General features: G+C 35.3%; 3 protein-coding genes across 5 annotated transcripts; 1 reads left to right on the plus strand and 2 right to left on the minus strand.

Annotated features, from left to right (window-relative positions):
* Positions 1-250: 250 nt before the first annotated feature.
* LOC114735714 (14 kDa proline-rich protein DC2.15-like) lies at positions 251-1,260 on the plus strand. Its single transcript, XM_028923435.1, has one exon. It carries the CDS (start codon positions 296-298, stop codon positions 731-733), a length of 438 nt encoding a protein of 145 aa, XP_028779268.1. The 5' UTR covers positions 251-295; the 3' UTR covers positions 734-1,260.
* Positions 1,261-9,032: 7,772 nt separating this feature from the next.
* LOC114735741 (adenine phosphoribosyltransferase 5) lies at positions 9,033-11,988 on the minus strand. 2 transcript variants are annotated; one of them, XM_028923483.1, is made up of 7 exons: positions 11,810-11,988; positions 11,507-11,617; positions 10,611-10,703; positions 10,096-10,245; positions 9,919-9,977; positions 9,398-9,470; positions 9,033-9,250 (listed from the first exon to the last, which is right to left on the minus strand). In XM_028923483.1, exons 1-6 carry the CDS (start codon positions 11,898-11,900, stop codon positions 9,399-9,401), a joined length of 576 nt encoding a protein of 191 aa, XP_028779316.1. In that variant the 5' UTR covers positions 11,901-11,988; the 3' UTR covers positions 9,033-9,250; position 9,398. The 2 variants fall into 2 exon arrangements, with proteins under 2 accessions (XP_028779316.1, XP_028779313.1); XM_028923480.1 differs by having other exon boundaries at positions 9,033-9,258.
* Positions 11,989-19,248: 7,260 nt separating this feature from the next.
* On the minus strand, positions 19,249-23,699 carry LOC114735733 (uncharacterized). Of its 2 annotated transcripts, none has more exons than XM_028923459.1 (5): positions 23,660-23,699; positions 22,499-22,869; positions 22,319-22,410; positions 21,764-22,237; positions 19,249-20,465 (listed from the first exon to the last, which is right to left on the minus strand). In XM_028923459.1, exons 2-5 carry the CDS (start codon positions 22,859-22,861, stop codon positions 19,484-19,486), a joined length of 1,911 nt encoding a protein of 636 aa, XP_028779292.1. In that variant the 5' UTR covers positions 22,862-22,869; positions 23,660-23,699; the 3' UTR covers positions 19,249-19,483. The 2 variants fall into 2 exon arrangements, with proteins under 2 accessions (XP_028779292.1, XP_028779291.1); XM_028923458.1 differs by lacking the exon at positions 23,660-23,699 and adding an exon at positions 23,223-23,590.
* Between the last annotated feature and the right edge of the window lie 2,337 nt (positions 23,700-26,036).

The following is a 26,036-nucleotide window of genomic DNA, read 5'->3' on the forward strand; positions in this document are numbered from 1 at the left end:
TTTTCATTTATTTCTGTTATAGAAGTATGAAGAAGAGGTGAAGAAATTTTCGGGAGGAAGATCTATGAGCAATCAAAAAAGGCTAGGGTGCCTATTTCTTTAATGTCACAAGCATACAAAAAAGTACAACTGGAACGTTATCAGTTATATCATGTCCTTCGCTCTCTTCCACTCAAATTCAGATTCCCATATCAGTAACCTAACAATTTGTCTTTATAAACGGACCACCCTTTGCCTTTCTCCTTCCCATAATCCAAACCAAATCTTGTACTTTGCACCATTGTTCCCAACAACAATGGCTTCCCCCAAGCTCTGCGCAATCATTTTCGTCCTCTCTCTCCTTGCCCACTCAACATTCACCAATGCCCACAACAAGCCTCCGTGCCCGACACCGAAGCCCACTCCGACACCGCCAACCCCAAAGCCCTCTCCGACACCGCCGCCCTCTCCGACACCGCCGACGCCAGCGATGATGGATAAATGCCCCAAGGATACGCTGAAGCTGTCGCTGTGTGCGGACGTTCTGGGACTGGTTCACGTTGTGGTCGGAACTCCTTTGTCGGAGAAATGTTGTGCATTGCTGGATGGATTGGTGGACTTGGAAGCAGCGCTTTGTCTGTGCACAGTGATTAAGGCCAACTTGCTTGGAATCAACTTGAATGTCCCAGTCGCTCTCAGCTTAATCCTTAGTGCTTGTCAGAAAACGGTTCCTCCTGGTTTCCAATGTCCTTAGAATAGGAAGAAGATCATCGCACGTACGTAGGTCAGCTACTGTTTTGTCCGCTCTATAGAGGTTTGTGTCTGTGTATTGTGTGTTTTAATTTAAAAACTCGCTCGTGCCTGCCTGCTAGCTCTCACAGTTTTAAGCGTGAAAGTGAAGACTATTTTGAGTAAATTTTGGTCATTTACATGTTAATTAACTAACATGAATGACTAAAATTCGTTAAAAATCATTATCTTCGATATTGAATATGAAATTTAAATGCTTCACGTCGATTTGTTAATTATATGATCAGAATTTATTTAAAATTAGTCATTTTCACGCTTAAAAGGGGAAAAAAAATCCGAACTTCGTTTGTGTGTCTCTGTTTATACTCATGTTGTTGCTATTTGTGAAAGTATCTTATTGTTTGTCTTAAGTTATATCGGGCGAGCCTGTTGGCCTTGATTTGTACCCTCCAATCGTCATTTCTAGCTGAATATGATATATATGTCTTTTATTTGTTTCATCAGTAGTAGCCCTCGATATTGTTATTATTATTATATGGACTTCAAATCTTTCTTCATGCTTTTTCCATTAAGATTTAGCTGGTATGCGTATCGATGTCTCGGATATTTGGAAGACCATGCCCTGCAACGTACAAGAGGTACAGACTTTAAGGAATCATGCTTTCATCAATTCGTTCTTTTGACTTTGGCCAAAAAAAAAAATCGTCCATTTGACAATAACTGATTAGAACAACAAGTATATCATATATATAAATATATTGGTATTGAGCTACAATATAAATACTTTCTCTATCCGGCAATAAAAAAAAAAAACTTACTCTAGCTAGTTGGCATATAATTTGATTAATTAGATATTTATAATTGATACTTTTATAATACTTATATGAGCACAAATAAGCGCTGGCTTTCCCCGCTAAAAGAATATTTACGTGTGTTTGACAGAATTGTAACTTGCCTTACTTCAGCTTTTATTTGAAAAATTAGGTCATGTTAACTGAATTAAGAAGGATAAGAAATTAATAATTAAAGATTACAAGATCATGAAATTAATTTCTAAATAATTAAAAAAAAAACTTGTCGCGGAGCCTTGGAGAAGCATATCCTTTGTTACGTTATTCAACTCCCACCAAAAAGAAAAAAAAAACTTCTTTTGTTTTCGGCAACTGAGCACATAGCTCCCTCATTCACAAACAGACTATTATATTCGACTCAATAACATCATTCTAACAAATTCATTATTACATTACAGCAGTCTTTTTTGGCTAGATACGTTATAGCAAATTTACTATAACGTCCGCTATTATTATTATGGAATTAACAACTTTATTATAACAAATGTATAGCCACTCCTTTAAAATTATTCGCAGGATCTGTAAATGATCTTACTTTTTAGACTCTAATTAAGTTTATGAACACATCTAATATTTTGTATTATGATATCAAAAGACATTAATGGTCAATGACCATAACCTGTTTAATTATAAACTAATATCACATGTTTAGTTAAGTTTCACCTTAATCACTTTGAAAACCGAACTAGTTTCGGTACTCATCAAAGTTATGAGTACCTTAAACTTATCAGATCTAGATCGTTCATGTCTCATTTGAATTATTCGGATTTGGTTTCTTTTTTATTTTATTTATTTAAAATAATTATTTTAATATGTTTAGAATTTAAAATGGAGATAATATCTTAACTGTTATTTTTTTAAAAAAATAATTTTTTATTTAAAAATAATTAAGTAAATATTTTAAATCTAGACCGTTCAAATCATATATAAACGATTCAGATCTGATGAGTTTAAAATACCCATCAAAGGATGAGTATTAAACTGGTTTCCTCTTGAAACATTTCACTCGTTGCCATTATAACTCTTGATATCGACAATATAATGAAGGTTCAACAGCACTAATGCCAAGCTCCATGGTGGATGGAGATATTTTTTTTTTCAATTTTTCTTTTTATACAAGTGCACTTTAAAAATTATTTATAATTAATTAAGGACTTTGGAACTGCTGTAAAATTTCACTTTATTAAGGGACTTTAGAGCAATAAGATTGCTTGTGGGGAGTTATTGGAAGTAATTCTGCCTTTTTTGTTCACGATATGCGTCAAACTCTTCATGCGCCCCCCGGTGGTTTTCGTTTCGAAGATCGAGAATTCCGTTGAGATTGTTAGAACCACGTCATATATTTGACAGTCTACTAGAAAACGGTCGTTGAACAGCCCGTTTCCACTGTTTTAGTTAGAAAACGGAGAAAACACCGTTGAGTTTGTTGGAAACGGCCGCTAAAGTGCGACTTCAAACTCTGAACTGACACTTTTTGCTAAAAAAGAAAAAAAGTTAACCGACACTTGTCTTGTTTTTCATGTGTGAAACTGTGAATAACCTTTCTCTCTGTTTTTTTTTTTTTAATTTTTTTCGCTGCCCCGTATTTTAAGCATAAATCATAAATGAGTGCCTCATAATACCAGTATTAAAAATGGTTAACTTTTAAATATTTTCCAAATTGCAATTAATTTGTCCCCAGTAAGTGGTTTACTTTTTAACACGAATTTTTTTTTTTTGCGTCTTTCATCTATTAATGAGCAGCATTCATAAAACAAATTTATTAAGCAATACATATATAATATATATTTTTTAAATTAATATACGTACCTCATACAATATATGACATGTATTTTATGGCATCAGAACTCTATACTACTAGTAATAATTAATAATGTAGCCAAATGTTAATGTGCGGATATCCTCTTCACTATTTCTTTTATTCATGTGTAAGGACACTTTTTTCTTTAAAAAATTGTTTTGATTAATATTCGAATCGAAGGTTAAAAGTAATACTACCTCCGGTTTTAATATAAGATCCTATTTGACTTTTATTTTGGTTCTAAATATAAAACCCCAATTCACTTTTTCTCTTATATTTACTCAATTTTTTTCAAGATAATCCTTCTAATAATTATAGTTATAGTTATTACACTTTATTAGTAAGGATATTTTAGGAAAAACAACACGTATTTAGAACAAATAACTAACTCAACTTACTTCTTAATCTCCTCAAATTAGTCAACTGGCTCTTATAATTAGGACCGGAGGTAGTATTAGCAAAGAGGTCAAGTGAGATAATAAAGGAGCTATTATGAGTCTTATGTTAAGGAGTTTCATAAATATTGTAGGGTTTATAAATTCAAAAAACCCCTAAATTTTAATAGGTTAGTTTTTTAAGATTGAGTTCTCTTTTAAACTCATGCCCGTCATCACATAAGCCTTAATTATCATGGGCCATGCAAATTATTAAAGAAGTAAATAGGTAAAATAATCATGAAAGGAACATTATCAAGCATATTTCACGTAGAGTTTGTTAGAATCTCCGAAAACTTTACGCTAGGCCCACCTATCGTCATCATTAAGGTCGCAACAGCTAGATCTTTTGACTATATATACATAAGTAAGCCACCTCAAGAATTCATCAATCCACGGTCGCCCATATAGTCCCCTTCCCCCACCTCTCTTTCTCTCTCGTTTTCTTACAAGGTGGTGATGAGCAGGCTTAGAAGAAGATGATTTTTTTCTGCTTCATAAATGGTCTTCTCTGTGATCTTCCACAGCTTTCTTGAACTGTTTTACAACGCTTAAGGATTCTGCAATCGCCTTATGCAACACCGAATTCTCGTCACGAACAGTTCAGGAATGTTGTGGAAAATTACCGGGATGATCTGTATCGTCTTCGAATCGCTTCCCACCCTCTAAGCATATATCAGCATATATGTGTGTCTTCTGTATTTACTCTGTGCAGTCGTTTCCCTTTTATATGAAATCATTTCCTTCTTTGATAGATAGCATCACATAAAGCTAATGAACTAACGAACATTTCATTTTCATCTCTCGTAAAGATCGCTGCATATATATGTGCAGATTAGAGAATCTGGTTTGATCCGGTGGCAATCTACATATCATCGGAAGAAGCCAGATCTTTTGGCTATTACATGAACTCTATGTGTTTGTTCTTTGAATAGGAATAATGTTCGTTTTCTTATTGAAGGGATCTTTCGGAATTGAATTGGCCAGTGGTAAGTGATTAATTACCTTTCTGCTCCTTGTGAACCCGCAAGTACGTAAAAGCAGGCTTGGAGGACATTGCTCTCCTCTTCGCCATTGATCCCTCGTCTCTCTTAAAGAATATAATAAACCTAACTTACGAGTTGGAGAGTAGTTTTTTTTTCCTTTTCCTTATGAAAATGGAGAAATATTAATAATGGTCCAGAGAAGAAACAGCCGGCCATCCCTCCACGAGGGCACACACATGCATGGTTTCTTTTTTTCTATAATGCCAGCAGGCTGCTCGTGACAGGCAAGCTAAGGTAGCACCAATTGTGAGGTACTAATTGGGCTCAACGCCAACACACATGTGTGGTCTCTGTCCTGCGACTGGTTTCTTATCAAGATCGCAATCCTCAAAAAGAAAAAAGGAAAGACAGAGCTCTCTCTCTCTCTCTCTCTGTGTCAAGTTTTTGGAGGCTGCTGGTAATGGGGCCTATCGTAAACAGGGAAAGACCGACAGACCGAATATCTCTTGCCACACTGAAAACGATAAGGGAAGCGAGAAACATATATGTGTATAGCGATGATTATCATATCAAATCTCAATATTAGCCTCGCAGCTGCGAATGGTTGGTGTTGACAATCTGGAGCCATGGCTTCAGAAAGACAGGAACATCCCCTTACGTGGTCATGATTTGCTTGAAAAGCTGGTAACTTTGGGAAGACAATCGGTTTCTTATCCTCCCCAAAACGAGGAAAAATAGAGGGTTATTTAGAATTTGAATAAATGAATTGAGGAATTGAGAGATGGGCAGTAAAAGAGTGGAATCCAGCACAGGCAGCAGAGAGGAAGTGTCAGGATGAGGTTGGACGAGATTCTTGGGCTTAGGTCGATCGTCAAACTGACGTCAGGATGCCATTCATTCTAAAACAAACTCCATCGCCTCATCAAAAACAGATCGTGGTTTAGTATTTTGTTGGATTTTGGACCACCAGAATGACTCGTTCCTCTGTCTGTGTCGTTTCACTTTACAAAAATGTAATATATAAAAGAAGAACGCTGTACAATAAGAATTCAATGCCGGCGTAATTGACAAAATAAGACCTTTTAGCTTTGAGAAATTTAGAACCAGGAGAGAAAAAAAATTGAAGTTTGATCTAGCCAAGAAGCCAAGAAGGTGGGGGGAAAAAATCTCATATGAGTTTGAAAGGCAGCGTGAGGTGAGGGAAAAAAATCTCACGAGTTTGAAAGGCAGCGTGAGGCTACATGCTTGGATTAAAAGAGGTTTTGGAGAAAACCATGATTTAGGTTTTGGACCCTCGCTGCTTTTGAGCCTATGGTTTAGCTAGGCCGAAAGCTTGGTTTTGAAATCCGTCTATTCACACAGTACATATGCAACTCTTGATAACTTTCTCGCCCTACAAAATTTTGTTTTCGTTACAGTTATCTATAATAAAGTAATAATTAATACTACCCCTTTTTGGCTTTTTAAATGTACAAAAAGAAAAAGTATACCTCTTTAGGGGGGTGAAACGAAACAAACGCGGCACTACATTCATTCTTTAATATAAAAGTTAAATAACTATTTTGAAAAGATTAAAAAAAAGTTAAATTATAATAAATTTGTATTAACTTTCATAAATTACTCTATTTAATCACGTTTATTAAAACTATTTCTTAGTAAGAACTCTTTACAATCAATAAAGATATTTTAAATAAACTATTATATATTTAGAAGACGAAATGAATTGAGATTTTATACTTATGATCAAATTTAATATCCTAATTAACTCTTATATTTAATATCAAAAGTAGCATGAGGAAGAATATATGTAAGCTAATATATGAAGGCTCACGTGAAAAGAACTGGGTAACATTTCAAGCACTAAGGCTGAACTCTAAGACATTTCGGAGGGCTTGAAGTTTCGTTGGATTCAAGGCTTCAAAAAGGCTCAGTCGCGCACAAATTTCACCAAGGCCCTGCAAGACAACTTAAAATGTTCATGATGGAAATCGCCCTGTAACTTTTTTTTTTGGGGTTTCTCTGAGTATTATCAAATCACTTTAAATCTAAAACTACTCTGTATTGAATCGGGAGTGTTAACGTTAAAATCTTCCCAACAAATATGCATTCCCGAATTCGAATTTATATTAGCTTTCTTATGCCACAGTTTGTAAATAAACCACTGTCTTTCATACAGGGAACGAGATTGAGAAGTCACTTGGACCGCTTAATTTGCTAAAAGCGTAGAGATAGGTTTAATGGTTTTTAAAGACCCTCCTCAAGACTGTAAAGAACTGCTCTCTCTAGACCTGTGCTGGTCCTTTATATGGTTAATGCCTTTCTCCATTGCATTATAAAAGGGAAAAAGGGGTTCACATGCAAGCCAACGTTGTGAGACTCTCTTCACGCAATACTTGTGTAGCTCTGACCTCAGATAAATTAAATTTTTTTTAAGCCCATGGACCAGTGTTCTTTTATAGCTTCTCAAAGAATGAATAACACTGCAATAATTACCTTATTTCTTTTAAAAAAAAGAGCCAGTATTATATGGAGGTTTAGAGGGCAAGCTAAGGTAGTGATTGGCCAAGACCAAGCATTGCATGTTTTCGCGCAATAAATGCATAACCCCGATTTCTTCTGAATTACGTTTTTCCAAAATAGAATTCTTTCATTGCCACCTAAATAAGAAAAGATGCACCAATGTATGAGATAAATATCCTATTTATTTTCGGTGAAAAAACTTTATTTTTATAACTTACATGCTTATACTACCTCAAATCCTTAATATCATACCTTGTTTGACTTTTATTTTGGTCCTAAATATAAGATCCTAGTCCATTTTGTTTCTCATATTTACACATTTTTTCCCAAAATAGTCCTTCTAACAATAATAATTCTAGCCAACACATTTAATCAGCAAGGATATTTTAGGAAAGACAACGCCTATTTATTACAAATAACTAACTTAACCTCTTTTCTTAATCTCCTCAAATTAGTCAACCAGCTCTTATAATTAAGACCGGAGGTAGTATTTTTTATGAGGGTTTAAAACTCACAACCTCACGCTCAAAAAGTTTTAAGAAAAGTGCTTGGTGGCAATTGCACTACAAGCCTACATGACTCTAACAAATATCTAATCTGATTAAAATTTATAATGTGTGTGTGTATAGACACTACTTATCAAGTTATGAGCAATATAAATCGTTTTTGTTATAAGTACAAGTATCTCCTAATGGAAGTGAAATATGGACACCTCGCTCGGTGGAGATTTGAATCGTGATTCATGACGTTATAAAGAACTAGCATCTCAACCAGTAATATAAATCATTTTAAATTTCATGCGAAGAATAAACTTGCAATTCAGTAAAATAAGTTGTTCAAAGTGGGACGGCCGTTTATACATAACGGATCTGGCTGTTATTTCCAAGACAAAGTGTATAAATTAAATGAGACTGACTAGAAAATTGGGCTGCCCAAGATGACAAAACTAGTGGCGACTTTGATAAAGCCCAGGCCATGCCATTCAACACATAATGGCAGTCCATCTATTTGCAGCCAGATTTTTTTTCTACAAAACCCCACAGAAGGGTTCGTCTGGTATGAGGAAAAAAGAAGAAAAATTTTAATAAAATCAATTTAAAAATTTTAAAAAAAGTAAAGTTAAAAGTTTCTAATTGATTTTTTTTTTTATATTACTTCTTCTCTTTATTAAAATTTCAAAACCCCATTTTTGTAAGATTTTAAATACAACTCATTAAAATTTCTCTTCCCCTCCCCTCTATTTCCCTAATCTTTACCAAAATAGTCAATTTCTTCCCAGTTATAGACTTGCTGTCTTCCCTAAAATTCTTCGAGCCCCTCCTTCCTCACTAGAGAATATATGAAGAAATTTTTACCCATTAATCTCTCGAATTTCAACAATCTTCTTTTCCCTTCCCCGAGGATTTCATCTCTTACGAAACTCATCACTCTCTTTGAAGGCAAATGATGCTTTTCCCGCGCGCTACCACGTCAATCCCTTGAGAGAATGACGAATGGGAAAAAAATAAAATGGCATGGGCGGCCAAGATTGATTGGCAGAATGGGCGGTCAGATTTTAGTGTTTAAAACGACGTCGTTGCAATGTGTATACGCTTATCACCCTTCGTGTGAATCACTACTCCAAACGGCCCAGATCTCGTCTCAATCGCAAACCGCGTCGTTTTGAAGTTGGGGCAGAAATTTTGGAATCTAGCCCGAGTGTGCGTGCTGATTTAAGAAAAATCGCATGCATTTAAGAATGATTGTTTGAAATTGTCAGCCATAGACGACAACCTACAAGAAATTAGAGACATTTTCCATCGATAAATTACAACCTCCGAGCCGAAACAACTCTCATCTGCTGACTGTTCACCGCAGTTCATGGCCTTTGTTACTGCAACAATCATCACGCTTCTCCTTTGCCAGCAGCCCAAGCACCGTACAAATCACCTATCCATCTGCATCAACGCTATAAATTACTTAATGGGCATTTAACATGATAATTGTCTCTAAATTATAGCAAAAATGCAGACTTTCTGTACTTTCCAAATGACTATTCAACACAGTGCTCGAATTTCTTTCGATGTTTTGGCGTACCTTAAAATCCATTATCGATTTGACGTGGCTCCACAAGAACATACAGTGGCTTTCCATTAAGCCTACGATGTCCCTGAAAGATAGACTTGTTTCTTTAAACTTCACTTCCACGAAATTCAAAGACATAACACAGGATTGTTTCCCACTACATCACTTTAATGAAATTACAACACGGAAGATGACAGACTCAATGACAGCAAAATACACAAGTGGCTTCCATTAAGCCTCCAGCGTACTGAAAAGAAGCTATCTTAAATGTCACTTTCACCAGCATTAGGATTTGGATAAAATGAAAACAGTCATTATCTGGGATAAAGAAAAAACTACAGCCTGAGACATATAAACTCATTAACATCATATCAGATAAGAAAGGTCATGATACTGCCGTCCATCGTTCCATAAACCAATCGCCCTTTGACATGTCCGGTAATTTTCACAGTCAATAATAGACTCTACCACTAAGAGAGAAAATTGAGCTAACTTGTGAGACAAACACAACTTGCAAAAGTTTTTGGCATTACCTTAACCTCAGGCACACCAACCACACAAGCACATTCAACTACTTCAGCACCAACACGTTCTACAAAAAAGAGGTTGAAAAACCATAAATCATTCTAGAAACTACAAAGAACTATGATGAGTGAATTGAAGAAGCGAGAGAAGATAATATATACCAAACCATAAAGCAAATTAATTACCTAGTAGTCTTATTGCAGCTGATAGAGTTCCACCAGTAGCCACCAAATCATCAATTACCAAGGCCCGTTCCCCGGGCTGTACGGCCCCAACATGCATCTCCAAACAATCGGTCCCATATTCAAGAACATATTTTTCTGATATGACTTCACCTGTATTTGAAGCATGTCATAGTTTAGGCATATATCTGAAGACCCAGTGGAAACATCAAGGACGACCAGTTTACATGAATAGAGCTACGAGCATATACCACTGCAACTGAATACTGTCAAAAGTTTAAAGCATTTTCTTTGAAATTGAATATCATATAGTTGTCAAATCCAATGGACTTTTGACGTCAGTCATTAATAAAGGCAAGGCCTTTCTACTCAGATGAGACCATTCTAACCCACAGTGAGGGGAAGTAGCAGTACTGTTTTGACCACAGTTTTGATATCTCAACTCAGACTAATGTAATTAAGTTGAAGTAACACAACACATGGTGACTAAGTTTGTTTTCAAAATTAAATAGGTCTACCTGGCAGCTTTCTTGGTTTGCGTAACGGAATAAATTTTGCACCAATGCCTAGAGCAATTGCCGGCCCAAACATAAATCCTCGAGCTTCCACTCCTACATACAATCCAAGTTGCGGTACCATGAGAACATAAACCAGAGGCAACATATGGTAGCACCAAAGAGGCTGTATTGAATAACAGTGATTGAGACTCTCTTGAGCGTCGATTACATACAAATCTTCATGAAACCCAAATTCAATGCCAAGCTTAAGTGCTCCATTGGATCCAAAAGAGGGATACTTGATGTTTAGAATAGCATACTCATGTCTAAGTTCATTTTGTATTCGAGGCATGTGCCTTGCATGCCAGGACAAGGAAACTATATTCAAGGTCAAAATATCCTCCCAAATAAGTCTTTCGAAAAGCACGACAAAAAAGTCACTATTTACTCGCACCAAAATATTCTGAGCCTTGCTTAGAAAAGAGACACAAAGGCCAAGGCAATTAAAACGAAGGCCAGGATATTTTTAAAGTAGGAGAATATAATATTAAAGGGAAGAGGATGTCTGATTGCCGGTGTAAGGAAATATGCATAAAAATGAACTGAGATGAAAGAGTTATCCTTAATAAACAAGCAGGCGAATCTTCTTTAAACAAAAGCTGGAGATGGATATGAGAAATTTAGAGCATTCAAAAAATAACTTTGGGACGAAGAAGGCAGAAACATCCAGTGACGGGACAAAGACGAAAGAAGGCAAATTATTAAAGACAATGACAACCTTGGCTCCTGCAGCAGCAAAATACCAATATGCCACAAGATTTGTTTGCAAACCTTTGAAACCTTACAAAACATATGTTTTCTCTTTGTCCAAAAAGTATGAATATAATAGAGGAGAAGCTCAATATAGAGTACGATACCGGCAACAGCGGAAATATCCATGTCTCTGTAACGATCGACAAAAATATCAACGGTGTCTTTGAAGACTTTGTGATTCAACAACAATGTCGTTATATCTTGAAACATGATTCCTGCAAATTCCATTTAAAAAAAAACAAAACAAAGCCCATATGTAATACCTCCAGATCTGTTCGATAAAAGTTCAAAAGAAACTGCAACAAGAAGATAAAAAAAACAGAACAAGGCCAAGTGAAAGGGACATTAAAAAAATGGCAACAGAGGTAACAGAGACTGAGCAAAACATCATTTAAAAAATAAAAAACCTTGTTTTGGGAAGTGAGGCACCACTCTAATGGCTTCCGAGATGGCTCGCAACCTGGGGTCTCCCTTCAGACCATTCTCTTCAGCAAACATTTTTTTCCCCCGCAGTTATGTTTTGGTTCTGTAACCCCACTGTTCGTTTCAAGAAGAAGCTGGAAAAGCTCGGGACTATCTTTCGGTTTTTCCCTCTCAGTTTTCTATGCGAGTAATTACGACGGGTTTGGTTTGGGTTGGCTTAAAATATATATGGGCTACTTGTCTGAGTCTATGTATGTATTTATGTTGAGCGAAACAGGGCACTGTGTGAAGATATTGGGGGGTGGAATGACGCGATTTTGGGACGCGTGTATCACACGACGATGATTGAAAATGGCATTTCAGAGGAAAAAAATAATGATTGAAAACAGAATGTTCTGTTTGAAAATCTTAGGATTCTGATTAGGGTGCTGACCCATTTGTCCCTTGCTTCCTAATCTCGGCTTATCTGTTATTTTGTGATGGATTAGTGGATAATGATGTTTATGAACTAAACAACGGCTGTACATATTTAAGCAGCCCCATTGACTTCCTAAATGACAGTTGTTTCAGTATAAATACTCCTTCGCTTTTAGATATAATACTTTTATATTATTGTGTATAAGAATTTTATATTTATAGCCGGAAAAATATTAGCATGATTGATTGTGTTGAGAAAAATATATCTTTTACCTTAAAACTTCAAAATGATGTAAGTAGTCATCATCATCACTTTACAATTTTATTGTGTGTGTTAAATAATCGGTTAGTTTTTCGGCCAAAAAAAAATAATCGCTCAGTTTTGTCTTTTGCATAAATTTTTTAGTAAAGCCTTTTATGTAAGTTGGATTTGAGGGAGATAGAGGAATGCCCATTGGTTTAAGCCTCTTTTTTTTTGTCACCGATTTAAATCATTATTTGTTGCCAAATATCTATATTCCTCCTTCCATTCTTAATAGATGACTTAATTATTGGGCTGATTTTAATCATAAATATAAAACATATTTATCAAGAAAAGTGATTATGATACTTTAGAAAAATATTTTATATTTATTATAATTAACTAACTTAGTTATTTTTCTTAATATAATCAAATTAGTTAAATATTTATATATGTTATATTAAAGACCAGAGGAATATTAAATTTGTTGACAACTTCTTATATGAGACGGTTTTAAGTTAAAAAAAAAAAAAAGATAAATGATTGAGTTTGGTGAATTTACGTTTGAATGCCTTACTTGAATTTGTACTGAGGTCTTTCGTTTTCTAATGAACTTGATAGATGTTTTTTAATACAAGGAGTTTAATTAATTTAATTCTAAGTGTGCCAATTACCTTTTTTTTTTGGTATAGCTCACAACAAGTGCTCGAGATTTGAACTTTTTTTTTTTTTTTTATTCTGTACACATTTAAAATTAGTTAACACTTTTAAAATTTTAAATTATCCTTTAATGAAATTAATTACTTAGAGATTGTATAGCTGGTTAGGATATTACTTAGTTTGAAAATATTAAAGATGTTTAGGAAGAAAAACAGGGTTTCAAACAAATAATCTTAAATTTAGAAACTAGAACCATGGAAATTGTCTTGTAATGAAGATTGTTACAAGGATTTTGTGGGGAATATGCTAGCAATGGCTGGTTGGTGGTGCATGCCAGACGTCCAATGACGTGATGCGTTCATGTCATCAAAGGCAGCGTAGAAGTTACTACCTCCGTTTATTAATATAAGTTTCTATTTAATTTTTATTTTAATCTTAAATATAAAATCCTAATTTACTTTGTTTTTTATATTTATTCAATTTTTTTTTAAAATAGTCATTCTAATAATTATAATTCTAGTCAATACACTTGATTAGTAAGGATATTTTAAGAAAAATAATACCTATTTAGGACAAATAATTAACTCAACTTATTTTCTTAATCTCTTCAAACTAGTCAACAGGCTCTTATAATTAGGACCGAAGGTAGTAGTTACTAATATTTGGTTAAAAATAGCTATTTTAAAATTTTATTAATTAAAAAAATACTTGAATTTAGGTGGGTGCAAATTATTCTATGCAAATGCAACTATTCTTCAATCATGAACAACATATTTTAAGCCACATGTAAATGATTTTTGCACTAAAGGGTTTTTGTATATAGTTAAAAATATGGTGTATAAAACTTAAAAAGAGTAGCACTCATTGAAAATGAACTATAAAGGGTCACTTTAGCTAATTGGGTTAAGGGAGTGTTTGGATATCTCTAAAAGTGCTTTTTGAAAATAATTTTTTATAAATTGAAACAAATTTCTCTATATACTTACTTTGTATAACATAAAATCATTATGGTTTAGTTTCATCCAAATACCCCATAAGATTATTTTAGCATCTAGAAATACTGAGCATCTGAAAGTGTTTCCCATACAGATTTATTCTGAAAGTTTAAAATTGTAATAATATTAGTTTAATTAAAAATATTAACAGTTATTAGTGGATAATGTTATTATAATTTTAAATTTTTAGAGCAAGTTCGCGCCAAACAAACTATGCCCGCACCAAACAAATTTTGCTTATGAGTGAAAATTTATATGCAGCGGCTTTTAACCAAATTTCATTAGAAGGATACTGCTGAGCGTTGCTTAATCCTGTGCACCTTTTTTTTTTTTTTAATGTTTGGGGGGGGAGATGTCGCCGAAAGGTACTCCTTTCGTTTCTTATTATAAGAGACATTTAATACACATGGCATGTTTTTATATATAAGAGACACTTAAAAGTTGTCTCTATTTTTTTTTGTTGATTTTCTATTTTATCCATATTTATTTTATCTCCAATTCACACTCTCTCCCCCTCCCACTTCTCTTTCTTTTAATAATTTAATTATTCTCTCATACCCTCTCTCCTTATTAATGAGGGCATTTTTGAGAAAAAAATTATACTTTTTACACATTGATTGTTCTTAACTAATTTTAACTACTTTTTTTATTAACGTAATTTAGTTATTTGTCTCTTATAATAAGAAACGGAGGGAGTATAAAATAAAAAGGTGAAAAAAGCGAACGACGCGTTGGGGAGGAAAGATGGAGGAGCAGGACGGAACAAGGACGTACATGATTCACTGTTCACGCGCACGCGAGTGTACTATGCAAATATGATTAAGATGATCATTAAGAGCTTTAGAGAGACAAAGGCTCACATCTGTTAGATCACAAGATCATATCGTGCTCCCCATTCCAACGGTCGGGATTCTCCAGATTCCCTTCCATGAGATCGCATCCGTGCAAACTCATGTTCGAAAAAGATCATGCCAGATCTTTTCCTCTTTTTAACTTCCCTCAAGTCAACACCCCTCCCCCTCACGTGTTCCCAACGCCCCATTTCTCCCGTGAGTGGCTCTCGCTCTCCTCCTTTTTTTTTAACAAAATTAAAAAGTATTGTTTTAAACACTCAAAAATAGTTTATTGAAGAACATGAAAAAGTAATACTCAATTTTCAGAATAAAAACAAGGAAACTATAGAAATTTGAATAACTGAAAGTAAATTTAAAAGTTAGTGTCAAATAACTATAAAATTAAATAAATTTCAAATATTGAACTCTTAATCTTTAATATAAATTATACAATATATCAATTTTCTATATATAAAATTTGATTTTTTTAATTCTTGTTTTTTCATACTAAAACCCTATATGAAATGCTACAGACATTGAATTAAATGTGATTAGACATAAGGATTAAAGTGCATCCAACACATCGAAATATTTTTTCAAACGCATCCATTAGCCTAAAATATTTTGTGATATATTTATTACAATAAAGTATTTTTTTTTACGTATGTTTAGTGCCTTGAATCATTTTCTGATGCATCCACTGCCAAAACTTCAAAAAAAATACTTCAGTATGCTGGACATACCTGAAAAATATTTTAAAATATTGGATGCATCACAAAATATTTTAAAATCTTAGACACATAAAAAAAATACTTAAGAGCGATTGATGAAATTTAACCCCTCGACGCTAAGAAAAAAAAAAGGATATTAACGAGAAGGGCAATTACGGTGCATGCCTGATACAAGCAGAGTGACAAGAGGGAGGAAGCCGCTGGAGGGCATAGAAATGGCAAGTTGTAATAATTTTATAATTATGCAATAATCAATAGGTAGATGCTAGATCGAGATATGATGGGCATGGGGTCCAGACCCCGGGAAAAAGACAGACCATCTATCCAATTATTTACGTTTAAATGTCACTTTTTGATTTTTTCAATAATTTTATTTTTTTAAAAAATAAATTGATCTTAAAAGCCAATTAAACAATCCATTTCTTAAGATTTGCTACACAAACAACAGGAGTTAGTCAGTTAGGCGGATTTTTTAGGGTAATATGAAAACAGATATAAAGCAGGGGAGACCTATGAATGCAAATAGGAGTATAATAATAATTTAAGTAAGAGTGACATTGACAGGAAAGGGAATAGGGTTGGATAAAGAGAAGGGAGGGGGAGTGTTGAGATCTTCTTAGGATCCGGGACCCCACGTAGGCGTAAATGCCTATGATGTTGTTGCTCACTGTTCTGGTATCTGTGGGAGCACCTCGTACCATTCCCTACAACCCTAAATCTAACTGTATTTAGGTTTAAGCCTTGAAATTTGGTTGGCTAAGCAAGGCTTATCTGGAACCATTTCTGCATCTTTTGGCTTTTGGGTGCCTAATTCCCAATCAAATCTCCAAACTTTTTTTTCTCCCCTTTTGTTTTACCGCTTTCTGACTAACCATCTACTGACACCTTCTTCCCCCCTCTCCTTTTCATTTCCATTGCTTCTTTAATTCCCTTCGTCCCCACTGCCCCCAGATGTGTTCTGTCCCTTATCTTAGATGTATGATTTATTTGTTTGTGCTGCCCAAAAAAAAAACTATGCATTAAATTTTAATCATTCAATGATATATTTATTTTTAGGGTATTATTCCAAATTATCTACATATTAATTACGAATAAGTAACTTGTTTAATTAGGAGAAACTTGTATGTAGGAGGGGTGAGGGTATGATTGGAAAGAATTGGTGAGGATCTCTCCCAGATGAATGCTAGAGTACAAAAACGGGGGGCGGAATGGGAGGATGTGAGGAGGGAGTTAAATGACAAAATGGGAACATTAATGAGTATGGAGCAACTGAATCTGTGAGGATCCTTTACCAGATAGATTGATGGAGACCAGCCACAGACACAAGTTACCACTTCAATGGTCCTCTCCTACCGAGCCAATTATTCTTCAGCAGCTTCACAGTGGACTCCCCCATGTCATAAATGGTGCCCCCTTAATCGCTTTCAAGGAGGAGAAATGTAAATAATGATAATTCATTTTTTGGATTAAGGTCTAAATATACTCACCAGGTATTTTTCTCATGCGCATATAATATTATAAAATTTTTTTGGATTTAACAATATATATGAACATTTTCAAATGGAACAAAAATATCATATTTGTTATCTATATCTAATGTCTTTTGTTTTAGTGCGGCGAAGCAAATTTGGTGTTCAGATATCAAAAAGTAACTAATATTAACTATATTTAACAGACATAATGTTTTTGCTTTATTTGAGAATACTCACATGTATGGTTATATCTTAGAAAATTTTATGGTATCGAATGCAAATTAAAAAAAATAATTTATGAGTAGGTTTGCACATTTAGCTCTTTATTTTTTTAAATGAGGGAAATATTATTCAAGTCCTATGGTGCTTATGGTAGAATTTAAATTTAAAGCACCCTCTTTCCATCTCTATTGCTGCGGTCGGAGCCACCATCATTGATTGTCGAAGTTGCTATGGCTGGTGGCTGCAGCTATCATTGTTTGAGCCAAGTTGTAAATATAAAAACCAAAGTTCAGATTCTGGCGTATTTTTACCTGTAAGCTTCTAAATAATAAGTGTAAATATGTTATAGGTGAGTTGGAACTCTCGAAATCTTATTGTAAATGGATTCTCTCAATACGTAAAAATGTGTGCCCAGCTTCTTATGCATGGCACTTGCAAGTCTCAAAAGGTTATCTGCAAATATGTTATACAAGCTAGTTTTAAATCTCGAAAGACTACCATTTTTGAGCTTTTGTTTTTGTTTTCTTTTTTGCAGCCACACTAAAATAATCTGCTTTTGTTGCCTTTCAATCAGATCCACTGAGTTCTTGACGTTTAGGATAAAACACAAATTCAAGTTGTTATGGGCTTGTTTGCACCTACTTACGATGAGTGCTTGTAGGTGTTAAACTCATCTCACAGTTTTATCTTATATTATGTAAATCATAATTGCAAAATTACTTTTAAAAACTTTAATCATAATACCAAGTGATTCTACCTTTTGAAAGTTACCTTTTTTTTTTGGCTAAAACATAGGTATTTTTCTATTGGAAGTAATCTTATTCGAGATACTATTGGGCACTTTTTCTAACAGGGATTTAAATATTGATTTGTCACGTTATGAGATATGAGTCTTTTCTGTTAAACTCAACTTTTTGGTTTTTGAAAGCTACTTAAATACCCTCCAATCATGAATCCAATGAAGCCTATTTTGGTGTCAAAACAAGTTTCAAAAACCGCGCTTTTTCTCAAGTTGTGGGCTTCGGATCCATATAGCCACTCAAGCTCGAGATACGGAATAATTATGCTTAACCGGCTGACTATTCCCGCATTTCGCGCACTGGCGAACTGACTCGTGTTCATGAATCTGCACATTTTTTTCTGGCCATATCTCAGATTTATTTAGATCGTGGAAAAAACTTGACTATAATCATTATAGAATGTTAGGTATAAGCCACCTTGTGTGATTTAAAGAATGTCTTAAAAAGTTCAAATCTACATTCCACCCAGCACAAAAGTCTAGTCCTGGCCATAGGAGATGCTGAATATTCATATTCATTCCAGAATTTGACTGGAACTTTCACCCTTTGTCCATGATTGCGATCGGATTCTTAGTTGACTGAAGATAGATCAGACCATCTGTTTCACGAGTATAGAACCGTGGCACAATGATACAACTCGAGTCACAGATTTACAGCGAAAAGAATATATGCTCATAAGTGATCTCTAAGAGTCCCTTTCCGCGAGAAGATGCATGAATGTACTCACCTCGCAGATCATCGACTCAAAAGACAGCGGCTTTCTTTTGAAAAACAAGTTGACCCAATGAGAAATTTGAACTTTAAGACTTTCTTTTTGACTACACTCGTCACCTTCTCGTTAGGCTTAAAGGTGAGCAGTTCCCTCAGCGTGTAAAATCTGTTCCGGTTGAAATTCACCCCGACGTCCTGATAATTCATGACAAATTCTAGAAAACTGAAACTTGACGCGAAGTGTAACTAGACATTAGAGTTTCTAATAGAGGAAGTAGAAGACAAACCACTTGCAATACGCAGTCCAACAATTCCTGGAGTGGTCATAAATGCAAAGAATCTTGGGCGGAAAATAAGCATGGACAATGTACGATAATCATAGGAAAGCACATATACAATTTTTGCATTCAGAGAGATGCCAAGTCTGCGGTACGTTACATTGTTCCATTTCGATGTATCGACAAGTTGCAATATAGCAGTACAGTTGATGGATTTCCTTCACTAGTGCAGAGGCTAGTTAATAGTAACCTGTACATTCATAAGTTATTTGACTATGACGACATCAGAGTGGTAATACTACCGATCAGTTGGTGCATTGGCGCCTTCTCTGAAAAGAATATTGGAAACTGAAGGAACCCATACTGTGTTGCCAGTATTTACAGCACCAGAAGATCTCCAGGCAGAGTTGCTAGCATTCTGGCCATCTACGTGCTGATTTCCGCTCTCTTTTGCGTGCACCTTGTTCTTCCCCATTTTCTTTCCTATTGACAAGCCTAATTTCAGAGCTGTAAACAGGCCAAATGCAATTAGGGCAGGTCTGACCATCCAATGATGATCCTCTATGTGTTTATACTTCTCTATGATCCCAGGGCAAGTACTAAAGTTAACCGCTTCAACCTCGGATGGATCAGCTAAGAAGGTGCTTGCTTCATCCCTACAAGTCAACATCCCTGGGAATTTGACAATTAGACATCCATTTGGTAGGATCCATGATATCCTACCAGTAGGCCAGGCCCCTCCCCTTTTACGAGGCCATTCAAATCGAGGACTCAAGACATTGACTTTAAGCCTTACAAACTGCCCCACACAGTAAGGTTCTGCCATTTCAAGTTCTGAAGAATTACCTCTCCAAAGAGTTTGCATCCCAATAAATCCAACAGCCACTCTACCATCACGACTAATGGAATGTAGAATGCCCACTGGCGAGTGCTTCTCATCTCCTTCCTTCAAGCATACCCAATCACCGGCTGCCAAACCAAATGTGACACGCTCCACAGTTGAACTATGAATCCTCAAGGGGTCATGAATACCGTGGATCCTCACTAAAACAAAACCATGATCTGCACCACGTTCTAAACCTACAACAGTTCCGTCCGGGACATCCATGTTTTGACGTTTGCATGAATTGGCTGGTTTTCTAGATCTTACCATGTCATTCACCTGGAGACGATCCTTTGAAAGAAACCAATCACTATAGCCTGTGCTACTTGATTTTTCAGCAACCTTCATGGTTCCGAGAAATTGCCATCCTCCATCATTGGCTAATGCATCCAGAGAGCTGAGGAGTTAGCAGGACAAATGAGAACAGAGAATTAGTTGCAGCATAATTTGTTATTTTCATGAACACAGCTAGAAATTAATTAAAGGAAAACTATGCTTAATTGAAATTAGATCCAGTATTTCTCAATTCTTCTTCGGCGATCACAACACTGATAATCGATTAGAGTTTCAATTTTGTGGTCCAGACATTATCCAAGATTCGTAAAAGACAAGTTCAGAACAGTCAAATTCAGATAGAAAATCAACAACTAAATTGTACGCAGGGCGCATGGAATTAAAGAGCTGGAAACCTCATGTCTTTCCTGCAAATAGCGATTTTCTAAAGAAGACCATAGCCATAATAGTTTATTAACAGCATGAATTGAAAATACCGGCCCTTAAAGGAGGTCTCTAAACTACCACTTGCAAGCATAAGTTTCCACTCAAGTCACACCAATAATAACTTCTACATCTCAAGAGTTAAATGTAAGGGACATGACTACTCTGGTTCACCGTAAGCCCATTTAGTAACCATAGATGACACAGTCAGCTCTTACACAGTAGTCAGAATGGATTTTGTCATATATATGCAGCATGAGATGCAGGACATCCTGGACACATCATAGAACCTCTCTAGAGTGAGAATGGTCAAAAGGAATCAATCCATCCCTTTGATACAATAGCCAATGGAACCTGAACTCCGATACTTGCATCATTAATATTAACATAATTATGTTTTGGAGGAGGATGAATTTATGTTTACAGGAACTTGATACAACAACAAGCCTTATTCCACTAAGTGGGGTTGGTTACATAGATCGCACGACGCTATTATACTCTATCAACAACCAAGTGTTTAGATATGTTGTTGACTAAAAAATCCCGTCCAATGACCTCATTGAGTATTCTCCTTAGTATTTCTCTATCTTTTTTTATAGATTCCAAACTGTATAATCTACCTTTCTCACCAGTGCCTCCAACGGCTTTCTCTACAAATACCCAAACCACCTCAAACAAATGTTCAAACATTTTCTCTTCAATAGGCGCCACACCTACTTTTGGTTTGATGTTTTCATTTCGAAACTATCTTTCCTTATATGACCACACATCTATCAACATTCTCATTGTTGCTACACTAACTTTACGCTTTTGTTTTTCCTTTAGAGCCCAACATTCACAACCATTCACATCCTTTACGGAACTTGATAAGCAACTTAAATTGAATGCAAAAAAATAGAAAAAGCCATGAAATACCAAAAGCTGTCTAATTACAAAATCACAAATTTTCTTGCAAGGTTTTTTTAAAAAAATGCAAACCTTTTAAATACACTCAAAATATCCACCATTGAGGGACGATTCCTTAAATCATACTCAAAGCATCCGCTGAGGATATTCTCAATTGAAGGAGGAAGACCACTGGGAATAAGAGGTTTCTCATGCTTTCTAACTACTAATTGGTATATTTCACCAACTGATCTCCCATACCAAGGTTGATTACCGGTCAGCATTTCCACAATGGTACACCCAAATCCCCATGAATCTGTCTCAAAAGATAGGGGGCCTCTGACTTCAGGTTGCCATTGTTCTGGAGCCATGTAATTTGGAGTCCCCAGTCTGTGAGCCATATCTGAGCCTTGGAATGAGAGGCCAAGCAGAAGACTGGGAATACCAAAATCTCCCAAAATAGCTTGGTCATTATTATCAAGAAGCACATTAAAAGGTTTAAGGTTGAGAATTAGGATTCCTTTTGAATGAAGTTCCAGAATGCTTTGGGCCAGATTGATTCCATACCTGCAGCCAGTAACATGCCTTTAGGATTGACAGTCCTTTATTTTATTTTTATTTTTTTGCTAAATCAATTATCAATATCACCTCAACACATCATGCAACGAAATCCTTCCTTCTCTGAGCCTAGCCATTTTGTCACCAACAGAACCCTCATAGAAATTCATAATGATGCATATCTGTAAGGGGAAAAAAGATTCATTGTTCGTGAGGTCCAAGTTGAGAGTGACTCGAAATATACAAGATAAAAAATAAAATTAGTCCAACCCTTCCGTTTAAAATTGAGATTCCACGAAGCCAGCAAGCCCCAGCTACTCCTTGGCACTTATGATATAATTCGTCAAATTTGTCTAATAAAATCCTCAAATTGTCCTCTTTGATTGGATACAACATCTTGGCAGCAACTTCATGGTATTCATCATAATCTTCAGTTGACTGATGAAGAGTTGCTAACCAAAGATCACCAAACGGTCCCCGGCCAATCCTGTGCCGAAGTTTCAACCTCTCAGGTTCGATCCTTGGACTTGTATGACTGGATGTGCCTCTGACGGTTCTTGGGTTCACACCACTATCCCCCAACAGCACATAGTCAAAAGACGTTGATGGAGTGGCAGTGACTTCTTTAGCCATTTGTCAATCTGAAGCCAATATTTGATAAGATAATTTAGCAAACAGAACAACCCAAAATCGATATATGATTATTAACAATTTTGAGAACATGTCATGGAGCACTTTAAATAGAACACCAAAAAACTTAGTTCGCCTCGCTGAGATATCAAGGAGTTCACATTACTTTCTCAAGCAGATACTAGTTCAAAGGTAATTGTACAACGTTATTTCTCCAACATTTCATCATTAATTTATTTTGGAGGATTACTCCTTAATTTTCGGACACAAGAGTAGAATCAATTAATATTAAGAACATACAGTCACAAGTTAATCAAATGCTTCCATCTTATAAATAAAAAAAACAAGAATTCGTTGACTTAACTGAGCCAGATATAGCTACCCTTATGCTTTTAAGAACTAGCGACAGGCCGAAATTCGACTCCCTTAAGTGCGTCTTATATTCTCAGTAGCGCTTGAATCTTGGCATGAACCAGGCACCGAAAGCTTCTATTGAAAAAACTATTCAAAGGTCACGAACCCACCCCCTACGGGATATGCGGACTCTCGAGCTTTTCCAGAAATAAAGATGAACAGCAGAGCCAGTAAAAACAGGAGTTGCAGATAAAAAAAATCATGGAAAATAAACAAATAAACAGTAGAAAATTCAATGAAACGAAGAACAAGATCTTCGGTGAAAGCGGCGACCAGAGGAGGCATAGGAGAGGACAAGGACATTAACATTAACAATTCAGAACTAAAATCAGAGTAAAGTCGAGACGGAGAGAGAAACGAACGAGAAGAGGTTAAAAAGAAACCAACCTCTGGGCTTGGAATCTCGTAAAGAGGAATCGGGAGCGCGGAACGGAAGCGAAGTGTGACGAAAAGCGGGGGATCCATATACGGGTGTAAATGTAAATATCAAAATATATGGGCCTCGCCTGCGAAACGTGGGACCCACGATTCTCTGATGTCATTCATTTGCAGCTGATTAATTTAAAAACATTAACCAACGGGTTGGTCCAAGTGGTAAGCGGCTTGGTATCGCTTAAACGAGGTCTCGAGTTCGAGCCTCAATGTATGCAGAAATCCCCGTTGGGAGACTCACCCACCACAACCAGGTACGCGACGCGGGTCGGATCCAGATGTAATCGGAACAAAGCTCCGGTGAACTGGATGGGCAACCAAAAAAAAAATTTAAAAACATTAAAAAAATTAATTAAATTAAGAATTTATAATAACTAGATATTATTTTTTAAAAAAATATTTTTACTAATTAAATGTATTAGTTAGAATTACTATTATTATAAGAATTATATTAAAAAAAAATAAATATAAAAAATAAAGTGAATTGAGATATTATATTTAGAATTAAAATAAAAATTAAATAAATTTTTATAAACAGTGTAATGGTTTTGGTTTGGACCGTAGAGAAGTGTACGCAATCCGCAAGGACGCGAGGATGCTGGGGGTAGTGATTTCAAGTTTTCAACGTAACTTTCTGATTACGCTGACGAAAATTAAAATCACAAATAAATAAATTCCCGATAATAATCTGTAATATTTGAGCAAAATGGCCTGGGGCACGCGAAAATTCACGTAGTCAAGAAAATATCATGAAGCCCAATAACTTCTTAATAATTGAAAATGTTGTGAGTTCCTCTTAGAAATTACAACCTTAGTCTAGAGTCTGTTTTTCTGAATAGAAAAAGATTATAAGAAAGTGAAAGTGACAGAGAAAGAAAAAAAATGAAACTGAAGTCAGGTTTAGGCTGCTTTCTTGTCTGATAATGTTGCAAATAATGCTTTTCATGCATGATATGTTTCCATCACGACAACTCTTCTGAGTTTATTGATTGGTGAGTGCCTTTTTTTTATTTTATTGGCCACCCAATTCACCTAAACTTTGTTCTGGCTACATCTAGATCCGATCTGCGTCGTGCACCTGGCTGTGGTGGGTGAGTCTCCCAATGGATATTTCTGCATATGCTGAGGCTCGAACTCGAGACCTCGTTTAAGCGGTACCAAACTGCTTACCACTTGAACTAACCTCGTTGGTATTGTTAAGTACTTTTGCTTCCACGGCAGTTCCTGCTATAAGCCTCATCTTCCTTGAATTTTTATGCCCCAAATCAATTTTAATGGTTTCTTCTTAAAGTGTCTGACCTGTAAGTTCTTCATTCTTGTATATAAACATTGCCTCCGATTTTTAATAGTATAAAATTTACTTTGCAAGCATTAGATAAAATCAAAGTACAAGATAAAGTATAAAGATTGAGTTATTCAAAATTTAGGGGTTGTATTTTAATTGCATAAAAATTATAAGCACTAAATGATTAAGTTTACTCTAGTTTAAATGATACTCCTCCAATCCTAAATATAGGAACCATTTTGTAATATAATTTATACTACAAAATGGGTCCTATTAGGACCGGAGGAATAGCAAATTACACTAAATTTAGAAGAATCCAGTGTATTAGATAACTTGAAAATATGAAACTGTTAGATTGGCTGTTGTTATGTGCTAGTAAGCAAAATGGATCTTCTCAATTTCGTTACCTGAAGACGCGGTGAAGATAAACTTAATTACTTATTTTGTTCTATTTTTCCCCACTTGTTAAGTTACAAAAACATCCTTCACTCTTTTATCTCACTCAACTTCATTTATTTATTATTATTTTGCCAACTGGAATACCCACATTCAAAGGGTCCATGTCCTGCCATAATAGAAGTCAAATTTTTTTTTCCCAACTGAGTTTAATATTTCCTCGTTAATTTATTTTTAATTTTAGAGATTCATCTCTATCTATTCTACAAACCCACATCTAATCTAAGATAAAAATTAAAATCCATGAACAGCGCCCCTACTTATTAGCCATACTACATGCCTATAACTCGGGGTATAACTGGCCAAAAAAAAAAAACTCGGGGTATAACATGAGCACCCAATCTAGTTAATGTCAATTTGCAAGTGTATAAGGACATAACAAACAAGTGGGCTTTTGCCTTTAAGCATGCTGAGTTGACAAAGTACTAATATGATGCTTCATTCTTAAATAATTAAACATGGCTTTTTTTAAAAATAAAAAAATAAAACTGATAAGAGAGGAGTATATTTCCTCAATTCTTAATATAAGACCTAGTTAACTAATTTGGAAAGATTAAAAAAGTTAGTTAAATTAGTTATTTGTAGTAAATA

This window comes from Neltuma alba, unplaced genomic scaffold (genome assembly GCF_004799145.2).
Source record: "Neltuma alba isolate B1F8T4 unplaced genomic scaffold, ASM479914v2 tig00013249_pilon, whole genome shotgun sequence".
Classification (NCBI taxonomy): domain Eukaryota; kingdom Viridiplantae; phylum Streptophyta; class Magnoliopsida; order Fabales; family Fabaceae; genus Neltuma; species Neltuma alba.